General features: G+C 34.5%; 1 protein-coding gene across 3 annotated transcripts in view; it reads left to right on the forward strand.

Moving 5' to 3' along the window:
• Nucleotides 1-18,291, forward strand: part of LOC106880021 (lysine-specific demethylase 6A) — a 168,017-nt gene that overhangs the window by 111,889 nt on the left and 37,837 nt on the right. For 2 of the 3 annotated variants that reach the window (XM_052968091.1, XM_052968099.1), the window contains 7 exons: nt 5,527-5,581; nt 7,249-7,283; nt 10,935-11,028; nt 12,732-12,858; nt 13,861-13,959; nt 15,157-15,329; nt 15,990-16,074. In XM_052968091.1, coding sequence (XP_052824051.1) covers nt 5,527-5,581; nt 7,249-7,283; nt 10,935-11,028; nt 12,732-12,858; nt 13,861-13,959; nt 15,157-15,329; nt 15,990-16,074 — 668 coding nt within the window. The remainder of the gene's footprint in view (nt 1-5,526; nt 5,582-7,248; nt 7,284-10,934; nt 11,029-12,731; nt 12,859-13,860; nt 13,960-15,156; nt 15,330-15,989; nt 16,075-18,291) is intronic. The other variant, XM_052968094.1, reaches the window with a different exon arrangement.

Here is an 18,291-nt window from a genome sequence, read left to right on the forward strand (position 1 = left end):
ACCTTGATGTATGTACATTTCAAGCATGTAGGAATTTTGAAGGAAACAACTGCAGGTTATTTTTGAGAAGTGTTCCCCACTCGGTGGTGTTTCGGAGCAAGTCGTCCATATTTGTTTCATTTTTCTCTATTATGTGCTTATGTGCATCCCCCTCTCTACCTCTTCCTCTCTCGCTCTCTCAAAAGCATACACGTGCAAGTACACAATCATTCAGTAAAATATAACTCATGTTCGTCAATGTTTTGTAAATTTACCACGATTTTCACTAGGGTGTTAAGGGTTAGGGTTTTAGGGTCAGGGTTAGGGTTTAGGATTAATGTTATGGTTACGTTTTTTAGGGTCAGGGTTAGGGTTAGGTTTAGGGTTAGTGTCAGGATTAGGTTTAGGATTAGGGTTGGGTAATCGTGCCGGTGTTAACCTGAAAAATTACAGATATATGAAAAGTACTGACCCTGCCATCTATTATAACTTTTGTTGTTCTGTTTAATATATACATAGATTATGCCTCCAAAGAAGAGAGTTTGCTGGGGAAAGACAGCAACTGGTTTAAAATGACAGCCACAGACTGCAGCAATTCACCACATTCCAGTAGCTACTTTGAACATAATGCAAAATGGTGCATCAACACCTTCTGTCCAGTCTGATAGAATTCTGGCAAAACTGTTTAGCAACAGATCGCCAGCAATTGCTTCATCACAAATTGCCATCCTAGCTCCTGTGAAAAGGGATTACCCTGCTATGTATAATCAGGGCAGCGCAAAAAGTTGTTTTGCACAAGCATTTCTATAGCTAATTACACGAATGAAATTTACGTATGCTTAATAATTTTACGCAAAACACCCTTCAGACTTTCCCTATTAATTTTATCGTCTTTTGAATTATGAACATATTTACATCATAAGGGTTTTTTCATTGTAAGGCTTTCTTTTTTAGTTGATTTTCAGCTAGCAAGACTTATCGTAGATGGCATAATAAGTCACACCCGGACAAGGTCGGGTTATACTGCTAGTCTTCTATAAAGAGAGTTAAATATTCAGACCCAGTAAAAACTTAAAATAATTTGATCTGATAAATGTCACATATTAGGTTAGAAAGAATGACTTGTTGCATTTCAATATGAGAAAGAAACAAATGTTTCTCTCGGTCTTAATTGATGTATTTAATCAAGGTATTATTTCTCCTCATTATTGAAAACATAATCTCATCTATTTGGCAAATTTTCGATCCTTTGGGTGTATAATTCAGATTCGGAAGCAAAGAAACAATTAATAAACTGTTTTCATTCTAAACAATGTTGCAATGATCTGAAAAGAAGAGAGTGAAATGGAGCAAACTTAGGAGAGTAAAAGACTGTGATGTAAAACTTCCATATTTATCAGCATCATCTTTTTTGAGTGACTTGGGTAATGCATCTTGCATTATCATGTAGAAGCAACAACCCTTCATAGTTGACCAATGATTAGTACGTTTTATGTAAATTTTTGTGAAATGTTTCCAATTGACAACAGTACTTTTCTGCAAAAATTCTTGTTTTGGTTTGCTACTTCATGAGAGACAACACCCTTCATATCCCACCAGACACAGAGCATGACTTTTTCCAGATTAGTCCTGGTTTGAGGATGGCTTCTCTTTCATTGGATGTTTAAAAATTGTCATTTTATTGGATATGATTATAGAAGACCCATTTTTCATCACTTGCAATGATTCTACTCGGGAAATATTCTGAAGCAAATCTTCTCTTCAGTGACAAGCAGAGAGCAACCCTTTTATTAAGCTAAAAATCAGTCACATGATGAGGGACCCACTGCATAAGTTTTGACACTTTTCATTGTTTATAAAGGTGTTCTATGATTAAAATGTATCTTGAATTGAACCGTTTTGCTAATTCTCATGCAGTTTACTTCTTGTTTTCTTCAAACACAGTTTTCAGAAGCTCAATATTGACAGAACTTGTCTGTCCAGGTTGAGGGGGATCTGCAAGAGAAAAAAACTAGCCAAACCATTGTTGACATGTCCAGCCACTTAAAGCTTCATTTCAATAGGCAAAAAGAATGTTTCTTGCTGCTTTTATTGCTGAAGAGTCCCTTTTGAATTCATTTAGCATGCAGCATCTGATATGTCTGATCTAAACTGTTTTAAAAGGATAAAATCAATACATACTTAAGAAAGAAGAAAACATTAGTATGTAAATATTAGTGCTCATTTTACCATAAGTATTGAAAAAAGTAGCCTTGAAAAGATCATGTTGAAAATATTACAGGACTTTGTTTCCAACCCAACAACTTCTAGCTTGCATTAACTTTATATATCAAGGTTTGGTAGTGTCTTCCACATTCTTCCTTCTGTACTTTAACTTAACTTGCTGTCACCACATACTCCTATGCAGATGTTATTTCTTTTCAGTTCTCTTTTATTCACTTGTATACATGTGTCATTCACATATAACCTGAACACCTCAGCCAAACATACTCTGCCTTCATGAACAGAAACCTTGATGGTGTCTTTAATTGGAGACATGACAAGCATTGTTTTTAAACAGCACAATGACAGTATTGTGATTTATATCATGAAAACAGTCTTGTATTTAGCATGGTTAACAAAACTAAAACCTTTAAAGTTGTTACAAATGCTGGGTTTCACAGTTTCTGATGAGTTCTCATGATGACTTAGTATGTATAACATAGCCAAAGCTACTTTATTAAGATTAAGAATCCTATTTAAAGCAAGAAATACTTCAGCCTTTTATCAGTTTCTAATACTCAAGTAAAAGTGATATGTAAATATTGTTCATATTCATGGGATGGTCCTGCTGCTAACATTCTAGACCACATGCCAAAAAAATGACCATTCAACAGAATGGCAAAGATTCAAAGCTAGTAGTTGCTGCTTCTATTGCTAGACCAATAGCCACTGCTCCTCTTAATTAGTTATCCCCCCCCCCAGCCATCACCACTATCTCAGTTACCTTTCTTTCCATCTCCCCACCTCAAACTACCTCTATTCCCTATTATCTTTCTCCACCTACTGTTTCCACCAATCACCTTTCTGTGTGTTCTCTGCCCTGTATGGTTAACACCTCACTTATCTGTTATCACTCTCAATGCTCATGCATACCTATCACAACCCTCAACCCTATGCCCCTCCTATGTTTTGCTCCATCATTTGCCACAGTCACCTCTGTCCTCCCTACTCACCCAGTTCAAACCTCTGTATCACCTCACTTATTCTCACCACCCCCAGTGTTCCTTGAGGGCATGTTCTGACACATCTTTGCCACCACCTCTCTCTCACTATCACTCTCTTTGTCCTACTCTCTATCTCACTCTCCTTTCTTTTCCACCCAGGGCATCCATGTATCTACTCTACGGCTAGACAACTATCCCTGTCCCTCTATACCTTTAGTCTCTCATCAACTGGCACAAAGTCACCCCTACCCAATACTACTCTCACCTTCTAGCTGAGGGATTTTTGTCTTGCAAGGTACTTGGCAATCCTGTTGTTGTGGTGCCATGTAAAATGCACTGGTGTTGGGGCCATGTGTAAAGCACCCAGTACATTCTGTAAAGTAGTTGGCATTAATAAGGGCATCCAGCTGTAGAAACCATGCCAAAACCCAAAATAGACAATGGAGCACAGTGTGGTTGCTGGCCCTACCAGCTCCTGTCTAACTGTCCAACTGTCCAACCTATGCTAGCATGGAAAACAGATGTTAAATGATGATGATGTCCTCTCCTAGCTCGCACATATTTCCACTCTTACTATGTCCAATATTATGGACTCTGTACTAAATGCTTTTCTTGATCCTTTTTCTTTGCTCATGATTTACCCTACAGATTTTCAAGCTAAAAATCAAACTCATTAATCTTACAAATTTGATTGCAAAGGTCATGGGTAATGGCCCTCTCTTTTCATTATCTTATATCTTTAAAAAACCAAGAATAATAAAACATAATGTTTCATAACATTTATTTTGATATGATAACTATTTTAGTTTCAAATCTCACTCAGTTTCGTTTGAATTTTTGATATTATATGCCAATCAGTAGGAGTTAGATCTAACACTTGTTTTTGACTAACCTTTAGCCTCTGAATCCAAAAATGACTCCAGTTTTCCTGTATGGCATCAACTTTTTGAGCCACAGGAGATCTTCATTTTGTCTCAAAGACCTTTAAAATATTGCATCTAACAAATTTGTGCTTATTTTATAGAACGTTTTCAAAATTTACATACAGTGGAAAATAAAAAAAAATTGCTTGACTGTAATATTTGTATAACTTTATTTTGTTTATTGAAAGGATATTGTTACTATAAATCAAATTGCTTGGCCACATTCATGAAATTTACGCTTATATCTTTTCCTAGAGTGTTCGGTCTGTGGACATTTTCACTTTATGCTTCAACAATAGTCATCATATTTATGTCCTGTCTACCCTGATACTGTCTCTCCATAACCTTCAAATCAAGGTTTTCTGAGAAGTTAGCAAGACAGCTATGCAGAAACTGCAACTTGAGCATTTTGTAATTCTCCAATAGTTTCTGGGAAATTTCAGTGTAATTCTTTGCTGAAGTATTTCCAAGCAAGTTCTTCACAATGAAAACCAAACATTCTTTTTGAGTTCTGACATTATCTCAATAAAATGTTCATTTTTGACGAGCTGCCAAATCTGGACCATCAATCACACTGGCTTTGGTTTTTTTTTTTTTTTTAGTTGACAGGCCAGGAAATGCCAAAGTGAGGTACTTGAAACAATCATCTTCAGTTGGCAACGCTTTAACGAATTGCTTCATGAGACCCAGTTTCATGTGCAGTGATGGGAATACAATTTTCTTTGTCAACAAGTGGCTCATGTAGACTGTGGGGATCACTAGGTTTGAGGTCTGATCTTAGAGGCCTATTCTTCTATACCCTATGTTAGTCTCAAGTTTGCTGTCCAACATTTACAGAAAGCAGGGATATTTGGTGTATCTGTGTTGCTGACCAAGAAGGAAGCATATCATTTTAAGGTCAACACAGATGATCCATTTGTGTTTATAGTATTGCAACAATTTAATTACTCTCTTTGTCTCTTTATTCTTCAGGATATGGAGACATAAAGACCTAGGTTTCCGACCCCACAACAGACTCCTTCCATGCTTCAAATCACTAGTTCACTTACCTCAAAGCCTTGTCATCTTTCCTCTGCTGCACAATTATGTGCTTATCACTCTCATATCTTGGCCACATTCATGTAATTTTATGCATCTTAGCACCAAGTCAGTCTAGGGTAACAGTAGAAGATACTTGTTTGTGACACCTCACCATAGAACTGATTGCAAAGCAATAGAGAAACTGATGACTGAAATCCAACTCTTTTAATATCTGTTTAAATCATAATTTTATCTCTACTAGTTAAAATTTATGTCAATTTCAATCTAGTTTATACATCATACAGCTTTACCTTATTTTGTGGAAAATTGCCTTTCTTTTTATATTATTATGTTATTAAATACCTAATTTTCTGTCCATTTAAATTTTTGTTTGACAGCATTTCCGCTTAGCTCTTCAAGATAGTAGTAAGTGTACTGTGTCAAAAGCTGAAAGTAAGTTAATTTGTTTCATTTTGAGTTGCAATTTCTTCAAATATTTTTTCAATATCTTATCATAATGCATTTTTCAATCCTCTCTCAGTATGACTTTTTCTCAATCATAGTGCTTTAAGAACAACATTATCCAAAATATCCTACCTTTTTTTTTTGTTTTAATCCAGTAGAGTTTCATCTGAAGGAGATTTTACTGCTATCTCAAGAACATTAAGTAATTATGTTGGCTTTCTCATTGGCTTGGGTACAGTCTCTCTTGATGTCTTATAAATGCCTCTGTATTAACAAAGGTGATCTATCTATATAAACAACAATTGTTTCATGTACATATTGTTATTCTTCTAATATATGGCTCTGTCATGGCTATACAGTTAAGTTCACTCAGCAACCTTGTGGTTACAGGTTTGATGTCTCTTGCAGGAGTCTCCTACATCTCGAACATGGTATAGGTTCTTGCAAAAGCAGCCACTTATGCAGTGCCTGTTTTGTTCTATCAACATACTGGGCATCATAGAGTTACTTGCAATGCTGTATATGAAGTTGGCAGATAGGCAGCTGAAGTTTTGGGGGTAATTTTGTTCTTGGATTTGGGACCAGTGGTTGATGTAGAGACAAATGTGGCATATGCAGCAAGTGCATTTGAAAGAATCTCCTTCGTTCTACCAAATAAGGTGTTAATTATTGTGTTCTGCTGATGGCTGTATCACTGAATAAACAGAATATATTATGTGACATATACTACAAAATGTGAATTAACCAACATGTTACTTGATAATTAGGTTGGCTTTGAGGGCAAAAAGCACTTCATTCTTTCATAACAAGAAGAGGCAGTTGACTAAGAATACAATTATTCTTTGAAGTGTAATGTAGCATGCTGTGTCATCCAGTTATGAATTTACATTGAAAACAATGAATTGTAATAAAAATCTCAGCAATGAGAAAGAAAATATGAAAGCCAAGAGAAGCCTCAGTGATGAATAGCTTCAGCACGTTTAAGAAGGAAAAAAAAAAACGTTTTGAAAATCTCATATTTCTCAGAGCAAGTTATTTGTTGCAAACTGTATTAAGTCTTTTGTTGTAGTAGAGGTTCATATAGGCTCTCTCTGGTACAACTGTGACTTTCAAAACATTGCTGGTCTGGAACCTCTTATCGGCACTAATTTAAACTAATATATTTCATTTAATTATGTAAGTAAATTTAATATTTGTTTAAGTTAGAGTGTGTTGACCACACACTCTTAAGTTTTTCTATAGGGCTGGTTGAGATTTTAAAAGAAATGCTTTGGGATACCAAAAAGGGTAGTTTGATAAATTTATTTAACAAGTAGCTAAATAAATTTTTAACTAGTCAGAAGATAACTGTTGATAGGATAAGAGGCATGACATGTTTTGAATTGTGGGCATTCTCATCTGATAAACATGGATTTCAGTGGAGAAAAATATGAGGTTATGTGTGTATGATTGCACCCAGGGAAGATGAAAATTAAAAAGCTTAGAACTTTACAGTTTTCTAAAAAATTTAGAACTGGTATATCAACAACCTTCCCCTAACTGGTGCTAATAGCTTAATTATAAAAATTTGCAAGTATCTTATTACTAATTTACATTTTCCAAAAAAATAAGCTGCTTTATTATACTTTCTTTTTCTCTTTTTTTTTTCTTTCCAGTACGTTTACATATAGCTCATCTATTTCAAGTTCAGGTTAGTTTTATCTCATTGTTTTTATAATGTATTTTATCATCCTGGCAGAAAGCATAGAACTCTATATATCTGAGAAATATTATATTTTTATCTTGTGGTACAAAGAGAAAGAAAGTGATTTGATAATCTAGAAATGGCATGAATAAAATCTGAAAGCTGAAAGGATCAAAAGTTTCAATGAATCTGAGAAGAAAATTTATTGAGTTAATCACCCATTTTTTTATTTGAGGGAATTCAGTTTCAACACAAATTTCTTGCTTTAGCCTTCTCAGCTGAAAACAAGCTCCAGCCTAGTCTGGTGCAACCTTCTGTCCTTCCACCTGCCCATTCTTCTTCTGAGTCAAAAAGTGGGTGAGCTGAGAAGGTGTCTGCTTCTGACTGCTTAGGCACCTAAGGCAATTAACAAACTCATGTTACATGCAACCAGGTCATATTTGCATGCAGATGAGGGCTATGGTCTTAGATTATTGATGCAGAAAAGATTTTGTGCTTCTATCTTGACAAGAACAATTCAAACTAAGATGTGAATTCCTTATCCACTTGGTAACTACAATTCAACAAATTAATGTTCAGTGAAGGATGATCTATCAGTTGTTTAAATGACAGTTGTTCAAGCAACAGAGGTAGGTGGGAGAAATGTATATATCTGATCATGCTAGTTTAATGAAATAGGTTTTTCTGAATCAAAACTGACTAGGTTTTGAAAAGAAACCAAAGTATCACAGAGTTTAGCTTGTCCTACTATGATTGATAGAATGTTTTGGTTTAATGTTGTTTAATTAAAAGTAGTTTATAATTTTGGGTTTGTCAGTGCATTTATATTCTTAAACTTAGAGGATCAAACCTCAGCAATTTAAAATACCAAAGTACATTTAAATTAGTATGGTGCTCCATTTGCCTGTTTCTTTTTTGCGCTTGTTTGTTACTAATTAAATGACATTGGAGGGGGAGGTGTGATCACTGCTATGCCAAGGACGTAACACATAATTACATATACAACAAATGTACAGGGCTTTTTCAGCTGAATTTATTCGATCAACTATCTTTTGCAAACCCCTCTTGATAAAAAAAGTGTTTACTGATAATAGACTTATTTTTATCTGCTCAGCTTATTAATACAACAGGCATACCTCACTCTACGTCGTTAATTGGTTCCACGAGACACGACTTAAGTCGAATTAACTTGTTTCCAGGCTAGGCTAGGCCGAATTTACTTGTCTCTAGTAAAAAAAAAAAGTAATCTGAATTTACGCATACAATTTGGTGGTGTTTACTGTACATCACTGATGCTTTATCTATGAATGCATTTTGCAAAAAGACATGGTAATATTAAGGCCTTTTTTAAGCTTAAAAACAAATTCAGTGATTATTATTATTTTGCAATAGTAAAAAAACTAAATTATTTTAAATTTACCAATACACACATACAATTTGGTGGTTCACATCATGGATGTAATGGCTGTGGATCGTCAACATCAACAGTTGGCTCTGGCTGTTCTTGTTCAATGCACTTAAAAAACCAGTTGAGAATTTCTTGAACTGATTTTACTTCTTTTCGTCAAGAATTACATTATAAGGGGCAAAAGGTTCGTGACAAGCCCCCATAATTTTGGAAATGCATTGAGCATTTGGATCCATATCCTAAAACATAGAAAGACCTTTTTTGATGTATACAAATGCTTGCTGCATTTTCTTAATGGTAAAGTGATGTAGCTCAGGTTCAACTCCCCCTTCTTTGTTATTTTGCTGCTCGTGAAGCTCTATCAAATCCTCGTTCGTCAGGGACTGCTTGTCTTTTTCAAATAAATCTGTGAAATCCTCTCCTCCAAATCCATTTCCAGTTCTTTGCTCATAGTCACCAACGCTTTGTTGATGGCAACATTATCAAACCCCTTAAAATCATACACGAATTGCGGACATAGCTTCTGCCATACACCATTCATAAATGTGCTCTGTACATCATTCCATGCCGCTGCTATGTTCTGTACAGCCTTGTAGATATCGTATCTCTTCCAAAAGTCGTGAAGTGTGATGGACTCATCAAGATCAGTTGCAGCTATTACTCGCCTCAGCGTACACTTCATATAGTAACGCTTGAAGATAGCAATTATTCCCTGATCCATTGGCTGCAGAAGAGACATAGTATTCAGAGGGAGGTATACGACGGTAGCGTTGGGGTTAAAATCTACAAAGTTTTGCGGGTGGCCAAGAGCATTGTCTAAGATAAAACCTTAAAAGGAATTCCCTTCTTCTTACAGTACTTCTCTGCTGCTGGGATAAAATGATTGAAGACCCAATTTTCAAAAACAACAGTAACCCATGCTTTTGAATTAGCCATCCATATAACAGGGATGCCTTAGGTATGTTCTGGGCACGGGGGTTGTGTGCATGATAGACAAGCAATGGCTTTAACTTAAAATCTCCTGCACAATTACCTCCCAACATAATGGTCACACATTCTTTTGAGACCTTGTAGCCTGGAATAGTTTTCTCCTCCTTGTAAATGAATGAATGGTCTGGCAATTTTTTCTAATACAATTTCATCTACGTTAAAAATTTGTTTGGGAAGAAACCCGTTTTCTTCAATGATTTTCTTTAATGCATTGGGAAATTCCGCTGCTGATTGTCCGTCAGCTGATGCACTTTCACCTTGCTTCTTAATGGAGTGATAACTTCTTCGCACCTTACATCTCAATCATCCTTGACTTGCCTTGAACTCTACATCTTTCCCATCTGGATATTTTTTCTTCAAGTCCTCAAACAAAGACAATGCTTTCTCTTGAATGATTTCTTGACTAATGGTAGCATGCTGACGGTTCAACCTTTCAATCCAAATAGAAAGAAGACTTTCTATTTCTTCAAAGATTTTGCCTCTTTTCTTCATCCCTGGAGCTTTAGATTTGATATGTGCTAAAATCTTGTTCTTATTATGTACAATTGTTGATACAGTTGTCCAACTCATCCCAAAAGATGTGCAATTGCTACCACTTTTTCACCTTTTTCATGGTGTTTTATCATAGCCAGTTTATATTCCAATGTTATAGCATGATGCTTAGCACTTTCACTATGAATTTTCTTAGAAGCCATGGGGTCAAAAAATAAAGTCACAAATGAATGAGAATGAGAAAGTAGCAGATAGACAGACATAAACAAATCTGAATTCAAAATAGTTGCAGGAATCACGAGTGACAACGATGCCTAATGGTAGATATTGGAACTACAGTGCCATATGAGTTCTGAAAGACTGATAAACAAGACAACTCAGCTGATTTATGATTTCGTTCACTCAGCTACACTACTTTACGGTGTGTATCTTAATATTTACTGTACATATTTTAATATGATTTTATATGCTTTTATTCTTATTTATTGTACAGTAACATGGTTTTATGTGCTTTTAATGGTTTCCTAGTGATTTGTGGCGGACAGATGTAAATTTGAGTAAAATGACTTGACTTGATTTTTATTTTATCATATATTATTTTTGAAAACTGACGTATAATCAAGAATGACTTAAGTCGAGGTATGCCTATATATTGTTCTAAAATTTCTTATCATCTATCATTTAGTTAATTTTGAGAAATGGTTATAATTCTTTATATCTTAACATATAAGAATCTGATTAAAATTTTTAAATTTTTTTTTTTTTAGGGCAAATACAAGCAGTCGAAAGAGGCTTACGAACAATTCCTTTTACCTGAAGACATCACTGACAAAATAAAAGCTATTGCTTACAGACAATTAGGTAAAATATCTTAAATTTGAATTACTTTTTGCCTTTATTTTTGCTCTCTAATTCCAGTCTTAATTTTTTCATTTTTTTAGTTCAATTTTTCTTAAAATTTATGCACAGTATAGTATAAAATTTATTGACAGTATTTCACATTGACATGTGGTAGATCTGATGCTATTTTGTTGTTTCTATAGATAGTATATTTTCATTTAAAAAATAATTTTTGAGACATTATTTTTTAAATTTAATTTCTATTATTGGAAGAGTGATTCTGCAAACAGGATAATTAGAAAATAGCTTAAACAAAATTTTAGTTATGTTGAATATGAGGGGTTTCTATGAGAGGGCATTGAAGGGAGAGGAAATACAATTCTTTACTTTACTAAAATGATTGATAATTGTATTGGCACTGAGAAATTTAGTGAAATAGCAGACCCTTAACACATAAAGCATGACTGGCCACAATCGTGGCCGTCAGGTAGACGTCAGCAGGCCACGATCGTGGCCCAAATAGATGCGTTTAATTTATGGGCGTTTGGTGGGGTCTAATGTCACTCAAATACTCTGATACCCCCCAGAATGCAAGAGGATTAATAGTTCAACTAATGACTTTTCAGATGATGTAAAACTTGCCATCATTATATACTAAGAAGATATTTTAACTATTTTTTGTTTTGTATGTGTGCATGGTAGTCTCATTTTCATAAAATGTGCTCAGCAGTCCATGCTATGTAAGTGCAAATCCCAGTGCTTTATGGGTTAACGTTCATTGAAATATGTGGTTGGAAGTAGATAACCAAGTTTGAGATGAAGAGAATGAAAGAACATAAATTGTTAAAGGATATCTGCAAACTTCCGTCAATAATGGAGCTAGCACATGCATACTCAATCATTAACAGAAAGGCAAGAAGTAAATGAGCTTGTTTTGCAGTAGATACTTCTCAATGTTATAAAATAATGGATCAGATTGACTAAAATTGGTGGAGAGGTGTATTCTAAAAGACCACAGCACACAACTAAAATTGGTAGAGAGTTGCATTGTAAATGACTAAAGTGCACAACTGTGATTGAGGTAAACAACTAGTCATCTTTATATTGGATGGGATGACTTTCATTAGCTTCACTGTTAGCAAAATTTCTGAATTGAGCTTTCATGGAGAATTGTTTCTACTTGTGAGATAAAAAAATAAAGGATGGCTTAAGGTTAGTATTTGATAACCAGATTAAATCAAGGATGTAAATAGGGAAGGAGATTGATGTTAAATTATAAATTCAGTTTCTGTTAATGTTCAGTGAGGGTGAAATAGGAAGAAATCCTGACTTTGATGTGAGACAGAGTTTTATTAATTTTAATTTTTTTTAGTCTTCAGATAAAAGCAAATGAGAGTGTTGTGTGTAGTTATGTAAATGTTTGTAAAATGTAATTCTTGAAAGGAACTAATGGTATGATGAAAACTCTGTATGAGTGTTCAGCTTTTGCCAAACAATCTGCACAAATAATTTGTTTATAGTGATCAAATGTATGTGCTGTACATTAGCTCACTCCCTCCTTCAAATTGACGTTGCCTGAATAGGCGCATGGTGTATCATGCATCAGGTGTTGAAATGTTTTGCTCAAGTAGACAACACACCCTAACTAACCACTAGGCCATGTGTCATCACATGATCATAAAACATAATAACAGGAACTAATGATATAATTTTCACTTTTCTAGGCTGGTTATTCCATACTGCAGAACAGCTTGGTGATAAAAGCACACGAGAACCAGTTGCAATTCATTATTTACATAAATCAATAGAATTAGACTCTTCTAATGGACAAACCTGGTACCTCTTGGGCAGGTTGGTATTTTGACATTTTTAGCATGCATCCTTATCACTAAATACAGTTTTCGTTACTGTACAGGTCATTGCTTATTTATTCTGTTCTTTGATCTCTCACCTTTATACTACAGAATTAAAGCTGTTCCTTTTAAATCCCGAGATCTGTCTTTACAGCATTTGTTTTACTGTTAAGTAGCATCCCACTTCTAATAAATGCAATCTATTTCTGAAATTTCATATTGTGACTAATTCAAGTTTACATTATTATTCAATTTTAGATATTAAATAGGTTATATTAGTTAGCTGTATACACATGTATATAAAAGTGATTTCTTTTTAAACATTTTTAAAAAATACCTTGTTATAACAAGTTAAATCACAAAAATTTGCTACTGTAGTGAAAGCAACATCTCCACTCCTTCAGTCAAGGTTGATGAAGCATGATTTTTATATCATTGAATTTCTCCCATCTCATTTGTCCTCCTTTAATTATGATATTCCCTCCAGTTAAAAATGGAATTTTACATTAAATCCTATTTGTCAAAATCTATTTTCAACTTATCTAAAATTATTTACTCACTGACAATAATGTTAAATGTAAAACCTGTCTGTCCTAAATTCAGCTATGAAGCTTTCATGATGAACTTGAAATTTCTGAGTCTAATATTAGTTCACATTATTTCTATACTCTATCAAACAGCTCATATCAACCAGTAGTCTACACACATTATACATAATTGTTTCCTCTAGTGTTTTCTCCCATAGCTGTGTCATAAGCATAATGTTAATTTTGTAGAAACCAAGTATCATATTATCCTTGTTGACTTTATCCTGTACAAGTCTTACAATGACATAATTTTGTACACTAATTACTTGTTTTATCAGCTTCAGTACCCATAGGTAATCTAGATATCTGCTTGGACATTTACATGAAAACCTATTATGGATTTAAAGGGGGTAATTACACCCTCCCATCCCACCTCATTTTGCCCAAATTTCATTTGCTGTTTGTGCTTTCAGGTGCCTGTCTAGTATAGGAAGAGTTCATGATGCCTTCATCCACTATCGTCATTCAAAAGACAAGTGGGAGGCTAATGCTGACACATGGTGCTCTATAGGGTAAGTAATTGCAATATTAAGTCTTTTTCAAAATATGTTAATAAATGTGAATTAATAAAACTTTTACAAAAATATCTTTGATAAAAGTGATTGTTTTAAGTACTGAGATCTTTGTGTTAGCACGTTAGATTCATAAGTAGGAATGACATTATAGAAGATACAATTCTCTAGTATTATCAGAAATTTTAAATTGATAGAACAATTACAGGAACATCAACTTTATTTTATTTTTCTAGTGTTTCCACATTAATACATCTCTGATTTTGTATACTTATATTAAATTTGTTTGTGGTCCTATTAGAGTGGAAAGAAAGTAATTACTTTGTCATTCTTAACCTTTATCCATCCATCTAAGCAACTCTCAACTTTCAACAAATTATTGCCAAAAATAAAGAAATGTTCAGTGTTTTATTTGAGCATATGTAAACTAATAATTGAGTTAAACTTAGTATATTCTTAAAGTGGATGGTGAGTTAGACAAAATGGTTATAGATTTAATGCTTTGCAGCATTTATTTCTTTCCTCCAAGTTGTGAGATCAAATGCCAACTGGATTGACAAAATAAGTACCAGACATAGAGAGTTTGATTTAGTTGACTATATCTCTCTCCTAGCAATTGATGGCTTTGTGTCAGATTTAAGAACTCATTAAAATGTAGTGTTAATCAAACTGCTTAATATTCAAATATAATATTTCTTCACATTGTTTTGAATTTCTATTGTGTTATTATTTATTTTTAGATTGGCATTTTGAACATAAAAATGAGTAGCATACTTGGCCTGGATATAGCCAATTAAAAAATGCTAAAGGGTTAAAGTTATTATTTTGGTAAAAGTGAATCATATGGTATATATTTCCCTATTAAAATGAGTAGGAAATGAAACTGTGATGTTCATGCTTTCATACTCTTATTAAGAGAAATAGCTACAAACTAGAAACAAAAAATTCATGCTGGGCGATCACCCGTTCTGTGCTCATGAACATCTTGGTAGATGAAATAAATATAAGATAGTAAGGTGTAGTGCTATGTTCTCAAAGGCATTTTTAGTTTCCTTCAAATGTAAACTTGAAAAACATTAACAATCAAAATAGAGAAACATTTTTGCTTTATCTTGATAATTTAGTTGCGTGTGTAAAATTTTTATTTGCTACTATGAGTAAATGGTATGAAACTTTTTTTTTTTCTTTCTCTGTTAGAGTACTGTATCAGCAACAGAACCAGCCTATGGACGCTCTGCAAGCCTACATCTGTGCAGTGCAGTTGGACCGCACTCACACTGCAGCATGGACTGATCTAGGCATTCTCTATGAGACATGCAACCAACCTAGAGACGCCCTTACTTGTTATATAAATGCTACAAATAACAAAGGTATTTTTTAATCACACTTACATAATTCTTATTAACACATATTTTTATGTGTAATAATTTACTTTTTTTTTTTTATGCTTAATAACATACAATAATATTTGATTAATTTTTCATAGTGTAAAAAGCTCATATTGATCAATTCTCTTCCCTCAGTCTATTAGTATTATCTTTATTATCACTGTAAGTGGTCTTGCAGTATTTATGTAGAGTTTTTATTTTTCTTTTACTGGACTGAGGTATCTGGTGCCTTGCTGTACTCAAGAAGACCTGCCCTCCGCAGCAGAAGTATTAATGGCGCTCCCACTGCTGAAGAGGATTGGCCTGCAAGAGCCTTGTGCTGGTGCCATATAAAAAAAAGCATCCATGCCAGCGCCATGTAAAAAGCACCCAGCTCATTCTGTAAAATGGTTGGTGCTAGGAAGGGTATCCAGCTGTAGAAACCAAGCCAAAACAGACTGGAACCTGGTGCAGCTCTCCTGCTTGCCAACTCTGGTCAAACCGTTCGACCCATGCCAGCATGGAAAAGAGATGTTAAAGGAGGATGATGATGTACTTATAATTCACTTTTTAATTTGTTTCTTTAAATTTTTATTTTAATAAAATTAGATTTGAAATTGTTTTCATCTAATGTATTTCTGAATCTATTTATTCTTATTGCAGCTTCTGTAAATCCTAATCTAGCAGCTAAGATAAAGTTTCTGCAACAGCATCTTGTCAGCATACCTCTTCAACATTTACAAAACAGGTAGGGGAATTTATTTTGTTATATTTCAAATTGACACATTGTTTGGTTTGATTGCTATTGTCCACAGAAACAGAAATATATTGGTTATATGAAACAAATAGAGACAAGACTGTTTTCTAACACTCGGTACTAGACAACATATACATTGTAAAGACTTAGAACTATATAGATTAAAAGAAAATTTGCTTGCAATATATAAAGTTGCTAAATATTGTTGTACTCTATCTGTTTGATCCTACTTCTTTAACCAAACCATAAGAAACTACAACTGATAGGCAATAGCATTTGGTATTTTTACAATTTGTGCAGTCACTACCATTCAGGACTTATCTTAGTAAGCCCACAGTTGGCCTTGACAGATTTCAATGCCAAAATGAAACTTCCAGCTATAACTGCAACTTAATCTGTTTCACACACATTTTTTGTCGACTTGTCTATTCTGTTTTACCCTGTAGATCTGATATTCCTAAGATCCATACATGTAACTACATAAAGCATGCATATGAGCTGATTTTGAATGTCAATATGCAGATTTGATGTCTTCATATCATTAGTGTCATTGGCTTCATATTTTGTTTAAAGTTATTGAGAAATCCTGGAGAATAGCGTAATAGGTATAAAACCCCACACACACACACACACACACACTTTAAGTTGGAACTCATGCTTGCATAATTTACATGTTCTGGATGGATATTAGAATGTTATCAATGTGTTTTATATTCGATTATCATTTCAATAAACTTTGAAATTTTTTACCATATTTTGTTAAAGCTCCTCAATTTTTGGTTTTCAATGAAGTTTGTTTCATACTTAGGGAAGATTAAATATATATAGCTGGGAACCATAGCATCTCTAAAGACCTCCCATAGAGTTGATTTTACTGCGGCTCGAATATTTGAAACTTTTACTGTTTTTTACATTCGAGCGTGATCGTTACCAGTGTTGCCTTACTGGTGCTAGTGGTACGTGGAAAACAACATTCGAGCAAGGGCGTTGCCAGTGCCACTGGACTGGCCCCTGTGCAGGTGATAAATAAAAAACACCATTTGAGCATGGCCATTGCCAGTACCACCTGACTGGCCCTCGTGCCGGTGGCACGTGAAAGCACCCACTACACTCTCGGAGTGGTTGGTGTTAGGAAGGGCATCCAGTTGTAGAAACTCTGCCAGATCAGATTGGAGCCTGGTGCAGCCATCTGGCTCACTAGTCTCCAGTCAAACCGTCCAACCCATGCCAGCATGGAAAGCGGATGACTTGCTCGACTAAAGGCGATGCTCCAGCATGGCCACAGTCAAATAACTGAAACAAGTAAAAGATATATATATATATATATAATATATATATATTAGTTATACATACACAGACACACACACAGAGATACAAACACACAACACACAACAACACAAACACTTATATATTTTGGCAAACTGATTAAGGGAATGAAATCAGAGAAATATTGGAATTGCACGTGAGTACGTGAAAGAATGCGAGAGGAGATGGAGACAGAGAGAGAGAGAGAGGGAGAGAGAGAGAGAGAGAGAGAGAGACATGAAGGCAGACAGACGGACAGACAACCAGAGAATTAAAGGATTTTCTTCTTGTAAAAGAGGAAAAATCAAAAACAATATATGAGCATTCGTACGCAGCGGTTGTTTGTATGGTTATGTGTGTATGAGTGTGTTTATCTAAGTGTAAGACAGACAAGCAGAGAAGCAGACTGACAGACATGCAGACATACAGACAGACAGACAGGCAGGCAAAGAAAGAAAGGCAGAGTGATTGAAAGGTGTCTTATTGAAAAGGATGGCAATGAATGGATGTGTGAATCAAAGAATAAAACTGTCACAAAAGAGAACTACCCGTCCCCTCTCTCCCTGCCATACATTCACTATTACTGCAATCTAAATTTACTACTACTACTACTACTACTACTACTACTGCAGGTGGTAGTAGTAGTAGTAGTAGTAGTAGTAGTAGTAGGTGTAGTAGTAGTAGTGCATAGTGCAGATGGTTGTGGTAGTAGTAGTAGTAGTAATAGTAGTAGTAGTAGTAGTAGTAGTAACAGCAATTACATTGCTAACAAAAGTGAATGATAATGATGATGATGATGACTACAACAACATCAATAATAACAATAATAATAATAATAACAACAGCAACAACGACAACAACAACAATAATGATAATAATAATAATAATAATAATAATAATAAT

Source organism: Octopus bimaculoides, chromosome 1 (genome assembly GCF_001194135.2).
Source record: "Octopus bimaculoides isolate UCB-OBI-ISO-001 chromosome 1, ASM119413v2, whole genome shotgun sequence".
In the NCBI taxonomy this organism is placed as follows: domain Eukaryota; kingdom Metazoa; phylum Mollusca; class Cephalopoda; order Octopoda; family Octopodidae; genus Octopus; species Octopus bimaculoides.